We start from the raw sequence: 18,327 nt of genomic DNA, 5'->3' as shown, positions 1-18,327 counted from the left end.
TGACCTTGAAACTATGGAACAACATCTAGAAACGTTACGTCGGCGGAGTGGGAGCAGATCTGAGGAAATTACTGGCCAATACTGTTGTCAGTCCTGTGCCTGAAAGTCCAGTCGGGTGCTTGAGGGGATGAATCTGATGGGTGAAGTCATAAATCTTGACTGATTTGTGAGCATCCAAGGACAAACACAATGAAGACAACAATTAATCTCAAATTATTTTATTGGTAAAAGCTTTATTAAAATTCTTCAATTGAGTAATATGCAGCTGTTAAAGAGGTATATATAACAACCTGTTTAACAGCAACAGGTAAAAATTCTAGTATAAAATACAACAATACCACAATGAGAATATAAAAACGGTTAGGATACACTTCCAGTTATTTAAAAGACAATATATTAATACTAATTGGTGAATCTAGAAATCATGCACTGCATCGGAATACCATTTTGTGCAATTTAACAGTTACAAAAAGTTACAAGACTTTTCCTTTCCTATGAAATGGTCTTTTGACACTGTTGGTATATCCAGGAGCTGTACACCCAGAAATGCTGGTCAGATGTGAGATTCTGAATAAACAAATACTGTTTCACCAAAACAACATCACTCTCCTTCAAGTATCAATCCTCCACCACCAAAACAACTGATGCCACTTTCAAACACCAATTTATCCTTCATTTATGCTACATGTGTCTTGTCAACCAGTTTTCTCATTGTTATGAAACCACTTCTTGTTTTGTTTCTTTGTAACATTTTAAAAAGATTTGCATTCTGGCTGGGTTTTTTGTGAGGAATGCAGGTTCTGGGGAATCAAACATTTTGCACTTTAGGTGTCAATTAACAGCATGCTTAAATTTCCAGAACAGCATAAGTCAGTTGCAGGATAAAGCTTCTTCCAATTTGCCTGCAAAATGTCCTTTAACCTCAACTCAAAGGGCAGGATTTTCGGACCCCGCCGAGTCGGGAACAGAGGCGGGCAGGGCCTGAAAATTAGGAGGCTGGCCGGCATGCCAATTTCCCAACCCCGTTCCCGACGTTGGCCAACGTGAGTTCAAGGCTTGACAAGGCTGCCCACCCCTAAGAGGTGGGCAGGCAATTAGGCTCGTTAAGAGTCTTGTAAAGGGTAGATGATGGAGGCCAACTGGGGTTTTCCCCAGTTTCCCGATGTGACGAGGGGCAGGTTAACTGCCTGGAGGCGGGCACCCAGTAGCAAGCCGGCATGCCAACGTTCCAGGCAAGGCTGGAGGCCCTCCTTGCCTGCCTGGGTGGTGCTGCAGCCAAAGGCTGCCCCCTGTAGAGGGGCTCCCACCACTCCCCCTCCACCAACAGTGGTGGCCTAGCTGCTTTCCATACTTTCTAATTTTTTTAAAATGTGGCTTAGAGGGCACCTTTCTGGTGAAGCGACCTCCCAGTTTCTTACTATCTACTGCTGCCAGCTGCTCCTCTGAAGCTGGAAGGCCTCTGAATGGCCCTCCAGTTTCAAGAGCTCATCCGCCACCCTTAATTGGGCAGCGAACCCATCAATTAAGAGGCTGCCCTGGGACCCAGAAACAGTCACGTCTCCTGTTTACTGCCCCAAACGAAAATTCAGCCCAAAGGGTTTATTCTTGGGAGCCTGGACATTTTTCTGGTTTGTATGGCTCAAAGTCACCAAGGCCTCAAATTCAAATCCAAACATCGAATGACAGCCAGATTTCAGTTTCCCTAAAGAGAGGGGAATAATGTCAGTTAAATCTGAGGGATGGAGTTAGTGATCGAGGATTAAAGTGTTCATTGGGCAGTCTGCAGGCCAAATCCAGCTTCCAACCCCAGCTTTTCCTCAATGCTCAAAGCAGGTTTCGACTATGTTGCGTTTTATTGGCAGCCAAAACTAACTACATTGAAATAGGCTTTATGCATTTTATAAGGTAAGTGAGGCGAAGCGTACATTACAGATACAGTCCTTTAAAAACTCCCCTGGCCTGGAGAATGGAAATTCACCTGATTGGTGCATTTAGATCAATAAGGGAGCAGCCTTTTTGCACCAATCGGTACTCTAACCTGGCACGTATAAAGACCTAACTTTGAAATTTCCCAGTTTTCAAGCTTTGATAAGAGGAAGGCTTGGAGTGAGAGGGAGAAATTAATTTTTCAATTTTCATTTATTTTTAGGAGCATGGAACTTTTTCCATTTTTGTGTCAGGGGTCTGGCTTTTTGTGTGAGCAATGTCATGTTTTTGCATATAAGGCTCTTGCAATTTTTATGTAGGGGACATTGGTTTTATCCTTTTTGCCTATGGGAGTCTTAATTTTTGCATGCAGGAGGTGCCACTTTTTACGTATGGGCAGCTACACCACTTCTTTCCCTATGGAGTCCTGCAAGTTTTGTGCATGGAGGTTGGATTTTTGGGTGAGGAAAAAAATTGTTGCAAAAAGGGGAGGGGTACCAGAAATTGGGGCCAAAATTTACCTGCCCCTTAGCAATGGGCTGGGAGGCAGGAAGGCTGGCAAAATAGCATGGGAAGGCTTTAGAGGGGGGGGGCGGGTATACTTGCTGCCATGCCATTTTGCCAGCTGTGGGAAAGCTGGCAGACGTGCTGCCTGCCAGGAGGCCAATTGAACCACTTAAGTGGCCAGTTATGAGCCTCTTCTCACTACGTGGGCATTTTGCCAGCAGTGGGGAGGCCCATCGCCACAAGGGGAGACCATGCAGTGGAACCTGGCAGCCTCCCAGTGGGCTCCAGGGAGAGGGGCAGGGCCCTCACTTTTTGGGCACTCCATGGCCCACAGAGAGACTGCCCAGTGACAATGGCCTCCCCCACGATGGGGGGCAGTTTAACTGCCTGGAGGCAGGCACCCAGCAGCAGGCTGGAGTCCAGCACTCCAGGCAAGCCTGTTAGCTCTCCCTACCTGCCTGGGTGTGGGTGCAGCCAAAGGCCACCCTGTAGAGGGATTCCCCCGCCCACACTGGTGGCCTGCCTGCTTTCATTACTTCTTATTTGAATTTTTAAAAAAGTCAGTGGGAGAGTACCTTCTCCAGCCTGCCACTCCTCTCAAGTTGGAAGGCCTCTGATCGGCCTTTCAGCTTCAAGAGACCATCTGCCGCCCTTATTTGGACAGGGAACTTGTCTCCATGCCAATTAAGGGCATACCCCCTGGTCAAAATCCCAGGTCAGTGACTGTTTCCCCCAGTGATGGGTTTGAGACCCAGAAACAGACCTGTTCCCAACCTCCAAAGCTAAAATTCTGCCTCAAAGCTTCTTGGACTTACACGGTCAAGGTCAGGACAGTTTGTTGCCCACCTCATCCTCTGCCTATATGACTGCCGCCTAAGTTAAAATCAGGCTTTAATAGGTTCATCTGAAATTCTTTTATCTATTATTCTAGTGGAGGTATTGACATATCAAAAATAGGCAATAGTCAGAATTTTAGCAACAAATAAACAAACATATATTGTGTGATATACACCAGATTCAGGAGTGAAATCTCAATAATTATTAGGATGTTAGTTTAGCCATCATCCAGATTCATTCTAAGCACATTTGGGTAGGAAGTGGAACATCTATGTTGCCTTTTAACAACACACCTTGATCTGTATTGCTGTGCAAACACTGGTACATGTTTCAGTTTTGTCCAAAACCAATGTAAGCAAAAGATGTTAATAGTAAGCAAGCTGAACAGAAAAAGACATAGATCGACCTCGTGTCAAAAGATTAGTGTGAACCAAGTAAATGTTAGTTTCAAGCGATGAGCCTCCAGTATCCCTCTGCCTAATACAATGAAAGCTTAGGCATTAATAAATATTAATACTGTGCCGGTGCAGTAGTAAGCCAGGAAGCCTAAGATCGTGAGTATTTGCTTAACAAGGCAATGACCAGCGTCCTTTTAAAGTAGCCATACATCTTTGTCTAATAAGCCAGTCCCATGTGGGACACATCCAATTGAAATACAGAAGTTATTAGTGATAAGTGAATTACAAAAAAACAGACACAAAGTCTGGAATACTTTTGTCAGAATGCTGTTATCATCTTGGAGATTCTTAAAATGCTGCACCTCAATTTTGCCTGTACAATGGGGACTTGGGATTCTTGAGGCCATCAAGAGTCTCTCTTCTGCGCCCCAAGTGCAGTGATGAATACGTTCATGAGGAGAGTGGCCCCCACGAGAAAAATGGCAATTTTGTTCCACAAGTTCAACTTTTTCTGGTTGTCAACTTCATTCACATCAGTTTTCGCTGCACAAAAATCAGCAGCATTAAGACATGAATCAAATTTTTGGCTAAAAATACTAACTCTTGCCATAACCATTTATTACACACATAACTTATAATGTAGCACATACTACATAGATCTACGTCATTGAGTGAGAATCGTAATATAAATCACCATTTCTAATTTGCCAAACCTTTATTGCAATGTATCAGTTCAGAAACAGAAAAACCCTATATTTGCCTCTGTCACTGATTAAGCTGCATGAAATGCTTTATTTACCCTCAATGTAAACAGACATCTGGCTTCCAAATTCCAAAGACATCAACCTGGAGAGGGTCCATTGTGCAGGGTATCTTAAGATAAAAGCTTGTTATCACTCCTCTTTCATGAAGTAGTAATGAACGAGGGCACATTAATAAAGGATTGCCTGGTATGATGTTCTTTTTATTCTATAATAGTATAGGTTTGGAATTAATTCCAGAAAATGGTGAAGACCAATGGACCGATTTTAACTTTTGGCACAAAATGGATGGTCAGCATGTGAAGTGCATCTGCCACCTGCCCATGGTTACTGTTGTGAGGCCCAAAACATTTTGCATGCTTCTAACAAGCTGCATGTGCAAACTAGCACCCAAGTGGAGCTTGTCAGTTGGGGAGGGTGGAAAATCATCCAGCTCCTACTCAGAGTCAGCTGACAGTCAAGGTCTCTGGAGGCACTAGCAATTTGCTACAATAACTATCATGAGGGCCAAAGCCCCATTTTGGATGAACTTTGGGCCACCAGCTCTGGCACCAGAAAACAGGCCTAAAACAATTTTGAGGATGATGATGCTGGATTATGTAACTGCTCAATCGCCATGAAGTTAATAGCTCCATCTCTGCTGATAATATTGCAGGATCCTCACACAGTAAGGCTTGGTAAACTCAGGTAGTTCTTTAATGAGATTATCAGCTGTCAGTATATGGAAACAAATAAAAGAAATAGATTTACTTACCAATAAAAACAAGCAGGAGAAAGATAACAACCTGAAGTGTGAGTGAGAAACAAATCAGGACAATAAGAGCAATGTAGTAATTAAATTTTGGCCCTTGGTCGATAACTGTGAACAGCTGTGTTGCATTAGACATGAGTAAGGCAGCATCCAGCATGCCCTCTGCCATGCTCTTTATTGTGGCATAGTGGTTGAAGTTGAGTGAAGACATCAGTCTTGTAATAGTATTTTCACCCTATGGAACATAAATTTAAAAAAAAGGTTATGTTAGGCAAATTATCTTTAAACAATGAAACAGCCCAGTGACCAGAGTGATTCTCTGGACTAGAAATTGGTCCACACAGCACCTGTTCTTCAGGACCAGGAGCAGGGTCATCGGGGGTTAGGGCCAAGACAAAATAATGCATCTTTTACCCACGCAGTTTGAGGCCTCTTTTCCAGTACTAGTTGTCTCTGAGGCAGCTGGCGCCAGCCAAAACTAGGCCTATGGGTCACCAGCTAGACCCAATCTACCACTAAAGCACCATAGCAACAGCCAACAGCAGATCACATCACAACTCAGTAACCCTTCCACCTGTGCGGGTATAGCAACCCACATTAACTTAAAAATACTACACACGTGCATTAAGGAAAACCAGCAATTACACAGTATATTATTATAGAATCATAGAATGGTTGCAGCATAAAGGAGGCTACTTGGCCCATTGAGTCCACGTCATGTCTCTGCAAGAGCAATTCAGCTAGTCCCACTCCCCTGCCCTTTTCCCGTAACCCTGCAAATTTTTTAATCTTCAGCTGCTTATCCAATTCCTTTTTGAAAGCCACAGTTGAATCTGCCTCCACCACACTCTCAGGCAGTGCATTTCAGAGCCTAACAACTCGCTGCATAAAAGATTGTTTTCTCATGTTGCCTTTGGTTCTTTTGTTAATCACCTTAAATCGGTGGCTTCTGATTCGCAATCCCTCCACCAAAGGGAACAGTTTCTCTCTATCTACTCTGTCAAGGCCCCTCATGATTTTGAATGCCTCTCTCAAATCTCCCCTCAACCTTCTCTTCTCTGTGGAGAACAACCCCAGTGTAATGTCTCCTGGTTGCCATAAGATAGAAATAATCACACTTTAAACTTGGAAATGCTGGAGCTCTTTATTCTATTCAGCTTCCATGCTGCCTGGTAGGAACTGCTTTTGACCAGTGTCGTGGTATGCGTCACATGACTCCACTGCAGCAGTGAATCTGGCACATTGGAATACACTTACACATGAGAATTAGTTCCTAGCTCTTTACAAATGATATAACAATATATAACACCCAACTTCTCCAATCTATCTTCGTAACTGAAGTCCCTTATCCTTGAAACAATTCTATTAAATCTTTTCTGCACCCTCTCTAAAGCTTTCACATCCTTCCTAAAATGCAGTGCTCAGAATTGGATACAGTACTCCAGTAGAGACCAAACCAGTGTTTTATAACAATTCATCATAACTTCCTTTCTTTTGTACTCTATGCCTTGATTTATAAAGCCCTGGATCCCATATGCCTTTTCAAACACTCTAAACCTGCCCCGCCACATTCAACTATTTGTCTACATATACTGCCAGGTCCTTCTGTTCCTGCAGCCCCTTTATTATTATACCCTGTAGTTTATATTGCCTCTCCTTGTTCTTCCTACAGAAATGTATCACTTCACACTTCTCTGCATTAAATTTCATCTGCCACATGTCTGCCCATTCCACCAGCCTGTGTCCTTTTGAAGTCTATCACTATCCTCCTCACAATTCACAATACTTCCAAGTTTTGCGTCATCTGCAAATTTTGAAATTTTGCCCTGTACACCCAAGTCTAATTCATTAATGTACATCAGGAAAAGCAGTGGTTGGAGAACTGACACCTGGGGAACACAACTGCACACCTTCCTCTGGTTCAAAAAACAATCGTTTACCACTACTCTCTGTTTTCTGTCACTCAGCCAACTTAGCCAAATTACAACAGGGAATGATTTAACCCAAGTGGGTACTGAGTTTGTGCAGTTTTCCAGGGTTCTTGCAGCCCTTCAGCAAAGTTATGATGGATGAGCGGAAGAACCCCTTTGAAAAGTTACCCCTCCGGTACCAACACTGGCACAATGACTCAAATGGTCTCCTTTGCTATAAGTTCTAAGATTTTATGTAAGAAAGAAAGAGGAAAGAAGAAAGGACTTGTATTTATCTAGCACCATATTATATCTTCAGGACATCCCAAAGCACTCCACAACTGAACTACTTTTCACATACAGTTATGTCGCCCAGCAATTCAATCTATCAGTATAAAATCAGTATGCCTGTCAGTACTTCCTACCTGCCACACTTTGGATGTCACAATTCCTGTGGCATAATCTGGCACTATACTTTGTTAATTGGCTGAAAATTAGGCAATAAAACACACCTGAACGCGTTCCAAAGTGGAAAATTCAAATATGCAGTTTATTCAAACATTTTCTAAACTGTTAGTGGGGGTTACTATGGATGAGAAATGGAGTCAGGAGGGGAAATGAAGCAAGGTAATGGTAGCCTGCGAAGGGTAACTGCAGCCAGTGAAGAGTTGAGTGGAAGGTAATGGAAACCAGTGATGGGTTAAAATGGTAAATGAAGCTGGTGGGGTGGGAGTGGTGGGGAACAGTATGGAAGAGGGTCAAAATCATGTTCATGGGGTTGGGGAGGGCGGAGCGAGCTGAACTGTTGCTGCAGGTGGGGAAGGAGGTTGAAATCTTGCTCCCGGTGTGGGAAGGGGATTCAGGGATGAATTTGTGTTCCATAGCATGGGGCTCAGAATCAAAATCTTGTTCATGGGGTGCAAGGGAGCTGAATTCTTGCTCCTCGGGGAGAAGGAGGTTGAAATCTTGCTCACCTGTGTGGGAAGGGGATTAAGAGACAAACTCTTGCTCAGTGGAGGGGGGCAGGGACAGGTGAGTGGTTCACAATAAAAATCTTGTTTGGTGGCAGGTGTGAGAGCTGGCAATGCAATGGAAGTATGCAACATTAAGTCTGTTGTCCAACTTCAGTATCTTCAAAGTGCGAGGATCTGTGGAGAAGAGCGTTGCCTATTGTAGAGTCCAAAGTGGGCCGCCTTAGAAGTAACCGTCATGCTACATGTCTTGGATGGAGGGGAGGGGAGATCATTCTTCGAAGACTCAATCAGATGTGATGTAAATATATGTGTGTCAGGAAAGTGCAACAGGAAACGTTACTGAATAGGATCATTTTACATAATATAAATATGTATATAAGCTAGACTCAGTTTGGGTTCACCACTCGGCTCCAGGCCACATTACAGCCAAACATGGACAAAAGAGCTGAATTGCTGAGATAAAGTGAGAATGAATGCCCTTGACATCAAGGCAGCATCTGACCAAGTGTGACATCAGGAGCCCTTGTAAAATTGATATCAATGGAAAGCAGGGAAAACGCTCCACTGATTGGATTCATGCCTAGCAAAAAGGAAGATGGTTGTGGTTGCTGAAGGCCTCTCATCTCAGCCTCAGTACATTGCTGCAGGAATTCCTCAGGGTAGTGTGCTGAGCCCAGCCACTTTCAGCTGCTTCATCAATGACCTCTCCATCATAAGATCAGAAGTGGGGATGTTTGCTGATGATTGCAGAGAGTCAGTTCCATTCGCAACTCCTCAGATAATGAAGCAGTCCGTGCCCACTAGCAGCTAGACCTCGACAGCAGGCAGACATCATCTGATAAGTGACATGTAACATATGCGCCACACAAGTGCCAGGAAGTAACCATCTCCACAAGAGAATGTCTGACCTCCCCTTCTCATTCAATGGTATTACCACTATCAAATCCCCCACCATCAACATCTTCGGGTTCACCTTTGACCAGGAACTTAACTGGACCAGCCACTTAAATACTGTGGCTACAAGTGTAGGTCAGAGGCTGGATATTCTGTGACAAGTGGCTCACCTCCTGACTCCCCAAAGCCCATCGACAATCTACAAGACACAAGTCTGGAGTGTAATGGAATACTCTGCACTTGCCTGGATGAGTGCAGCTCCAACAACGCTCAAGAAGCTCAACACCATCCAGAACAAAGCAGCCTGCTTGATTGGCACCCCATTCACAACCTTAAGCACTAACTCCCTCCACTACCAACACACAGTGGCAGCAACAACAACAACTTCTAGTAAGAATACATCCCCAGGCTCTTCACAGAGGCATATAAAACAAGATATGACACTGAACCACATTAGGAGATATTAGGGCAGATGAGCAAAAGCTTAGTCAAAGATGTAGGTTTTCAAGGAGTCTCTTAAAGGAGGAGAGCAAGGTCGCGAGATGGAGAGATCTAGAGAGGGAATTCCAGAGTTTAGATCTTAGGCAACTGAAGGCACCACCACCAATGATGGAGTGATTAAAATTGGGGATGTTCAAGATGCTGGAATTAGAGGAGCACAGATATCTCTGAGGGTTGTAGGGCTGGAGGAGACTACAGAGATAGGGACGGGGTGAGGCCATGGACAGATTTGAAAACAAGGATGAGAATTTTAAAATTGAGGCATTGCTTAACTGGGAGCCACTGCAGTTCAGCAAGCACAGAGGTGATAGGTGAATGGGATTTGGTGCAGGTTAGGACACGGGCAGCAGAGTTTTGGATGACCTCATGTTTACAGCAGGTAGAATCAGGGAGGCTTGCTAGGAGTGCATTGGAATAATCAAGTCTGGCGGTTACAAAGGCATGGCTGAGGGTTTCAGCAACAAAAGAGCTGAGACAAGGGTGGAGTCAGACGATATTATGGAGGTGGAAATAGGTGGTCTTATTGATGCCACGGCTATATGGTTGAAAGCTCATCTTGGGGGCAAATGTGACACCGAGATTGTGAACACTGATTCTATCTCAGACAGTTGACAGGGAAAGGGATGGAGCCAGTAGCTAGGGAATGGAGTTTCTGGCGAGGACCGACAACCAAGGCCCAAAGCAATGTTTACCATCTACAAGATGCACTGCAGCAACTCACCAAAGCTTCTTCGGCAGCACCCCCAAAACCTGCAACCTCTACCACTTAGCAGGACAAGGTCAGCAGGTGCATGGGAACACCACCACCTCCAAGTTCTCCTTCAAGTCACGCACCATTCTGACTTGGAAATATGTCACTGTCCTCTATTGTCACTGGGTCACAATCCTGGAAGACTGTAACTTATAGCACTGTAGAAGCACCTTTACCACATGAACTTCAGTGGTTCAAGAATGTGGTTCACCAACATCTTCTCAAGGGCAATTAGAGATGCGGAATTAATGCTGGTCTTGCCAGCAATGATGACATCCCATGAATGAATAAAAAAAACTGATATAAACTAGCTGAATCCCGTAACTCAATTACAGGTATCCGTTATATTTTAATTAAACTATCTGAATTATCACAATTAGAGTATTGTATGTATCAGATGAATCCATTCTTCCCAGTATATTATTTGTTCCACACTTTTTTTTCTCATTGTGAACTGACAGCTTTTAAAGTGAGTTTGGATACTTATTTGAGAACAGAAGTATTTTCAATTTTGCATTCAATGACCGCTTTGAGTTCTCCAGGTCAGGCTACAGCATGTGACAGGTGCAATTCACCTCTGGCTGAAATCTACCTTCAGCCTTACCTGAAAAAAGCCCCCCTTTACTTTACCAGTGGGACATTGTGCATTTTTCAGAACAAAAATAAAAAGCATCAGGAAGTGGAAAGACACCTTTCTAGAAACGTCACGTTTTTCTGCTGCTTCTGTCTTTGAAGATCTGTCTGTCCACTGGTTGCCTGTGGCTACAGAAGCTAGGCACCACTTGTAATATTTCCAGAAGTTAATGGGGGATGAATAATTATGGAAATATTTTTACAAACAATTTATCTACAGTCTCCCTGCTTGTTAATAAACACTAATAGTAACTCCTGAGCTTTCTGACAATGGTTTTATTTAGCTGAGAGCTTAAAGGTCACAATGTTTTTGAAGTATTTACCAGCAAGTAGATAGTGATGATATGACATCAACAGAGGACCATGCTTTTTATATGTTACATTCCTTTTATGACATCTCTCCGTTCAACATCCTTTCAGTTTCTGTGACTGAGAATTGTCCGTTTAGTACCAATTAATGCTGAACTGTGAACTGATATCAACTTCAAAACATAAAGATTCACCTTATTTGAGAAGCACATAAGCCACCTCCCTCCCAAAACTAAAATGCTCTTCATAATCTTACATTTTTGTGTAGTTACATGTTATTTTGTTACAGATACCGAAAAATACATTTATCTGATTCTGCTTGCAGGAATGGGCAAGGTTTATCAGCTTGCTTCTGCTGAAGTGCTATTTCAGGAATGTGAAATTCACATCAGTTAATCTGAAATAACTCAAGAATAATAGATAAAAAGAAAAACTCTGAATACTGAAAATCAGGAATAAAAACATAAAATACTGGAAATGCACAGTCATTTAGTCAGTATTCATTTGAATTGAATGTAACATTTTCATCGGATTCTCATCCGAGACTTTAACATGTTGGTTTTCTTGCAGATAGTAAATTGAACTACTATTTCAGGCATTTACTGTTTTTATTTTAGAGAGCAAAATTCTGTTTTTCATTGGGAATGCAATGCATATAAGATGCCATTTAAAAAAAATTAACAAAGAAAAATGAATCTGCTACATTCTAATCCCATTGCTTCCATTTCAGCTGAAATGACAAACACATCAATAATCTTATCATGCCAGCTGCGGTTTCATGTGGTGCTAGAGGATGGTATAAGTCTGCAGGCAGCTGGAGATATGCAATGATATGTCTAGATTCAAAATACTGGCACTCTGCAAGGCAGAAACAACTATTTTGGTTCAAACTTGAAATACATTCTTTTTCTTCTTGATTGTATTTGCTCATTTCCCCAAACATTTCTCTGTTTCATTCCTGAAGGTGTTTGACTCTTTGCTGGGTACATTTCCACACTGCTGGGTGCCTTTCAATGCCCTGGACAAGTGCATTATGTATGAACCTTGGTTGGCCAGACTGCTGCGAGACAACTTTGGCTACAATCCATAGAATGACAATGTATGAATGTGGGCACTGACTGTTCCCAGTGAATTTTCCACAAAGGCCCCACAACCAAGCCCAGACCTGTCCTCACATGATGTTCACACATTCGTACTTTGAGCAGGGGTTATTAGACAGCATTCAAGAGTTGGAACACTGGATGACTTTCCAGTGTCTGACCTAGAGACCAACTGCAGTGACCCTCATTTCGCCCTGGCTGAGCTAGGCTAACTCAGCTTAGGCCAAGAATCAAACCTGGAGGCTTCCTGGTGCTACAGAGGAATCATCATAGTCCTCACATGACATTATAAAAACTTGTCACTTTTCTTCCTCTAAATAACCTAAAGCAAATGGTATTGAGAAACTGGCATGTACCCGACAATGTGAAAAATTGCCCAGGTATGTCCTGTCCACTATAAGCAGGGCAAATCCAATCCAGCCAATTACCACCCCATCAGTCTACTCAATCAATAGCAAAGTGATGGAAGGTGTCGTTGGCAGTGCTATCAAGTGACACTCAGCAACAACCTGCTAACTGATGCTCAGTTTAGGATCTGCCAGGGCCACTCAGCTCTAGTCCTCATTACAGCCTTAGTCCAAACATGGACAAAAAAGCTGTTTGTCCTTGACATCAAGACAGCACTTAATCCAATGTGGCACCAAGGAGCCCTAGCAAAATTGAAGTCAATGGGAATCAGGGGTAAAACTCTACTGGTTGGAGTCATACCTAGCACAAAGGAAGATGTTTATGCCTGTTGGAAGCCAATCATCTCAGCCTCAGGACATTGCTGCAGGGGTTCCTCAGGGTAGTGTCCTAGGCCCAAATATCTTCAACTGCTTCATCAATGACCTTCCCTCCAACATAAGGTCAGAAGTGGGGATATTCATTGATGATTACACAGTGTTCTGTACCATCTGCAACTCCTCAGACACTGAAGCAGTCTGTACCCGCCTGCAGCAAGACCTGGACAACATTTAGGCTTGTGCGCCGCACAAATGACCAGCTCCAACAAGAGAGAATCTAACCTTACCTCTAATCTTACACGGATGGTAGTATTGTGCAAATCTTACTGGACTAGAAATCCAGAGACCCAGACTAATGCTCCAGAGAAATGAGTTCAAATCCCACCACAGCAGCTAGGGGGATTTAAATTCAATTAATTAATAAATCTGGAATAAAATTAATAATAATCCTGAAACTACCGGATCGTCATAAAAACTCATTTGGCTCATTAATGTCCTTCAGGGGAGGAAGTCTGCCATCCTTACCGGTCTGGCCTACATGTGAATCCAGACCCACAGCAATGTGGTTGACTCTTAAATGCCCTCTGAAATGGCCTAGCAAGCCACTCAGCTCAAGGGCAATTAGGGATGGGCAATAAATTCTGGCCTTGCCAGTGTCACTCACTTCCCAAGAAAATTTTTTTTTAAATGAGGAGGAAGAGCTGCAGCCTTCCACTTCTGCTGAACCAGCCACTTCGTCATCCATGCCATTATACACCCTTTCTCTCATCTCCCAGACAAATCAAGCTGGGGATGTAGGTAGTTTTAGTGAGGAAATTTTAATGGGCAATGCACTAAACAAATGCATGCCACAGAAGTCAGAGCTGAACATGGAATCTGACAGCGGGGAGTGGAGGCTCTGCAGATGTCAGTCCCTGTCTCCTGAGTCTGCCACATGCAGTTTGTGACCAGCCTAAGTTATGATACGGATGAGACTTCTTTTGATGGTGGTAGACTTTTTCCAGAAAGTAATTCTATATGCTGTTTGACATAATCCAGACCTAATCTAACCAACAGTACTGTACTTGCTGGTCGTGTTTCAGTGGAGAATGACTCAGGGTTAAGAAAGGCAGACACTGGGATGGATTTCCAGCAATGACCGCTAGATGGCACTGGATACATCAAAACGAGAAAGAAAATGTTTCATTTATGAACGTAATTCCACAAATGTTTGCTAAGTGTACTAAAGCTTCCTTTAGTCCCAATTATAGGAAACAAGTTAAGATTTGATATAAACTATTTTTATAAGACTATATGATTTTACTCATCAGGGCCAAAGCACAAATATATTTAAATCCTAGGATCGGACTGAGGAAGCAAAGTAATTAACGTAAAGAATTCAGAACAGTCTTTACTGTGACCATCACAATAAGCGTTGCTTGGCATACAAAACAGAAGCACTTGCCCTGGGTGATCAATGCAACACCAGTGGTTTCTAAAAGTGGTATTGTTTTGTGGCACTGCCATGTAAATTTTAACTTGTCAGTGATGAACAGATTTTATTGCACACAAAAAATTACGCTGACGCAATGGCACATTAACCTGGATTTTGCAGTAATAATTCTGGTGATGCGAATGGCGCTCACCACTATTATGGAGTAAATTGGACAGCAATTTCTGGAATGGACATGCAGTTAAAAATCCAGAAGTTGCTGCTCAGTTTGCCTTGCTCCTTCACAATCTGCGCTATGACAATATCTCCCCAACAGACTCTTATTGGAAGGGTGTGAATTTGATGTACGTACCCATAGTTACCGACTAAACATGCTGGAAAAACGACTGGTTGGGACACTCAAGTGTAACTGAATTTTTACTGCCAAATAACATCTCTGGTTCTCTAAATTTATAAGTGTGGAGTCTCATTCCTTCAGAACGTATTTTGTTGGGGAATTTAAAAAATACCTTTTTTTAGTTTTTCCTTCTGTGGCTTTAATCACTTTCTCTTAATCCCATCTTTCCTTTTTATTTCACCTTCTGTACATGATTTTACAATTAATTAAATATTCTAATTTATACTTCCTGGTTTAGACTCTGCCTGTCTCAGTGAGGATTCAATCTGATTGATTGACATGCTGTTGCTTGCCCTGTTCACACTCGCCACAGACCCCCTGTAGAGGTCACCATGCTGGATCAGACAACTGGGGCTTAATTTTCACCACGGAGGCGGGAAGTAGGAGCTGGATCTGTTTTCAGATCAGAAACCTGCCTCTGTGGGAAACTGATTAAAGTTCAGATTTTCACAGTGGTGACCCTTAATTATTATGGAGACAGGTTTCCTGTCCACCTAGAGCCAGTGGGGGTGGGAATGGATGTGGATAAGATGAAGTGTGAAACTTATTTACATACCCCACAGCAGTCTTCACTGAGGCTGCCAGTTGTCCTGAGGGAGAGATCTGCGGTTTGTGCCAAACCCTTCCACTTAACTCAAGGGAAGCAAGATGTCACCGGGGACCCAGAGACCTGGCACCCAGGGGAGGGCAGACTTTCGCTTCATTGATGCTCACCTGGATCTAATGCTGGAGGCCGTGAGGGAGAGGACAGACGTCCTCTTCCCAGAGGGTGGCAGGAGGAGGCCACCTCATTGTGCAGCAGGGCACCTCTCTGTTCAGTGTCATCTCCCTCCACCTCATCTTCATCCTCCTCCTCTCTTACCTCTAGCTCCTGCTCCTCCCCCAGTGAGCTGTCTCCTTCCAGGGCCTCACCGTTCTCAAGATCCACACCCATCTGGAGGGCCATGTTATGGAGAGTGCAGCAGATTACCACAATAACCAAGAGCCTTGCAGGAGGTTATTGGATGGCACCACCCAACTGGTCTAGACACTGGAATTGCATCTTCAGAAGCCTAATGGCCTGAGCAATGGTTTTCCTGCTGAGCAGGTGGCATTGGTTATAGCACCTCTGTCTGGGAGTCCCATAGAGGGCTCAGTAGCCATCTGTTCAAGGGGTTTTCCTTGTCCCCTAGGATCTATCCATGCACTTTGGGAGTTGGAGTGAAGATCTGAGGTAGCCTGGACTGGTGGAGGATGAAGAAGTCATGCCAGCTGCCAGGAAAGCAAGCGCACACATGGAGGAAGCTCTTGTTGTGGTCATAGACCAGTTGAATGTTGAGGGAATGGAAGCCCTTCCTGTTGATGGATCTCACTGGCTGGTTGCCTTGATGACCATATGGGTGCATTCAGTGATGCCTTGTACCTGGGGGAATCCAGAGATGGAGGCACAATCCAATGCCCTTTGTCACTGCAAGGCTGTGTCCATCATCAAATGAATGGGCTGTCCAACTCTGGCAAAGAGGGCATCATTGACCAGCAAGATGCCACCAAGATCCCCAGCTGATCCTTGAAAGGAACTAGAAGTGAAGAAGTTCAAGGCCACAATGTCTTTGAAGACTACTGGCAGGGCATGGGGATCAGTTCTACAAGGTGTGAGGTCTTCGGCAATGAGGACACAGATGTCAGTGACCATCTGCCTGAAGAGGTCTCAGTCATCTCCAGATAGGTCCATCTTCAGGGGTAGATCCTCTGTTGAAAGTATGGCCTTTGTTGCCTTCCTGTCCCTCTTTCCTCTCCCATGCCCTCCTGATGCCCAGGGTTCTGCCCTTCCTGTGGAGGGTGTTGCTCCTCATCACCACTGAGCCCAAAATCTGACAGTCATGCTCCCAATGGCAGCTACAGCCTTCCTTTTAGACAGGTGGCCCTCCTATTGTAATTAGGAACATAGGAGCAGGAGTAGGCCATTCAGCCTATCGAGCCTGCCCCACCATTCAATATGATCATGGCTGATCATCCACTTCAATGCCTTTTTCCCACACTATCCTCATATTCCCTGATGTCATTTGTATTTAGAAATCTCTGCTTTAAACATACTCAATGACTGAGCTTCTACAGCCCTCTGGGGTAGAGAATTCCAAAGATTCACAACCCTCTGAGTAAAGAAATTTCTCCTCATCTCTGTCCTAAGTGGCTTCCCCCTTATTTTAAAATTGTGTCCCCTGGTTCTAGACTCCCCAACCAGGGGAAACATGTTACCTGCATCTACCCTGTCTATCCCTTTAAGAAGTTTGTAGGTTTCAATGAGATCACCTCTCATTCTTCGATACTCTAGAGAATACAGGCCCAGTTTCCCCAATCTCTCTTCATAGGACAGTCCCAACATCCCGGGAACAAGTCATTGCACTCTCTCCATGGCGATAATATCCTTCCTAAGTTAAGGGGACCAAAAAATGCACACAGTACTCCAGGTGCAGTCTAAACAAGGTTCCATATAATTGAAGCAAGACTTCACTACTCCTGTACTCAAATCCTCTTTTGATAAAGGCTAACATACCATTAGCCTTCTTAATTGCTTACTGCACCTGCATGTTAGCTTTCAGTGACTTATTGACAAGGACTCCCAGGTCCCTTTGTACATCTACACTTTCTAATCTCTTATCATTTAAGAAATACTTTGCATATCTGTTCCTCCTACCAAAGTGGATAACTTCACATTTTTCCACATTATATTCCATCTGCCACAGTTTTTTTTATTCATTCATGGGATGTGGGCGACGCTGGCCAGGCCAGCAATTATTGCCCATCCCTAATTGCCCTTGAGAAGGTGGTGGTGAGCTGCCTTCTTGAACCGCTGCAGTCCATTTGGGGTAGGTATACCCACAGTGCTGTTAGGAAGGGAGTTCCAGGATTTTGACCCAGCAACAGTGAAGGAACGGCGATATAGTTCCAAGTCAGGATGGTGTGTGGCTTGGAGGGGAACTTGCAGGTGGTGGTGTTCCCATGTATTTGCTGCCCTTGTCCTTCTAGTTGGTAGAGGTCGCGGGTTTGGAAGGTGCTGTCTAAGGAGCCTTGGTGCATTGCTGCAGTGCATCTTGTAGATGGTACACACTGCTGCCACTGTGCGTCGGTGTTGGATGGAGTGAATGTTTGTAGATGGGGTGCTAATCTAGCGGGCTGCTTTGTCCTGGATGGTGTCAAGCTTCTTGAGTGTTGTTGGAGCTGCACCCATCCAGGCAACTGGAAAGTATTCCATCACATTCCTGACTTGTGCCTTGTAGATGGGGGACAGGCTTTGGGAGTCAGGAGGTGAGTTACTCGCCTCAGGATTCCTAGCCTCTGACCTGCTCTTGTAGCCACGGTATTTATATGGCTACTCCAGTTCAGTTTCTTGTCAATGGTAGCCCCTAGGATGTTGATAGTGGGGGATTCAGCGATGGTAATGCTGTTGAATGTCAAGGGGAGATGGTTAGATTCTCTCTTGTTGGAGATGGTCATTGCCTGGCACTTGTGTGGCGCGAATGTTACTTGCCACTTATCAGCCC

General features: G+C 43.9%; 1 protein-coding gene across 4 annotated transcripts in view; it reads right to left on the bottom strand.

The window, feature by feature from the left end:
- Positions 1–342: 342 nt before the first annotated feature.
- Positions 343–18,327, bottom strand: part of LOC137379652 (ninjurin-2-like) — a 354,918-nt gene continuing 336,933 nt past the window's right edge. For all 4 annotated transcript variants that reach the window (XM_068050793.1, XM_068050795.1, XM_068050794.1 and 1 more), the window contains 2 exons: positions 5,184–5,415; positions 343–4,211 (listed from right to left, as the gene is read on the bottom strand). In XM_068050793.1, coding sequence (XP_067906894.1) covers positions 4,075–4,211; positions 5,184–5,415 — 369 coding nt within the window. In that variant the 3' untranslated portion in view covers positions 343–4,074. The remainder of the gene's footprint in view (positions 4,212–5,183; positions 5,416–18,327) is intronic.

This window comes from Heterodontus francisci, chromosome 18 (assembly GCF_036365525.1).
Source record: "Heterodontus francisci isolate sHetFra1 chromosome 18, sHetFra1.hap1, whole genome shotgun sequence".
NCBI classification, from domain to species: Eukaryota; Metazoa; Chordata; class Chondrichthyes; order Heterodontiformes; family Heterodontidae; genus Heterodontus; species Heterodontus francisci.
Note: the sequence above shows the minus strand (reverse complement) of the source record. Positions and strands in the feature narration are given on the sequence as shown.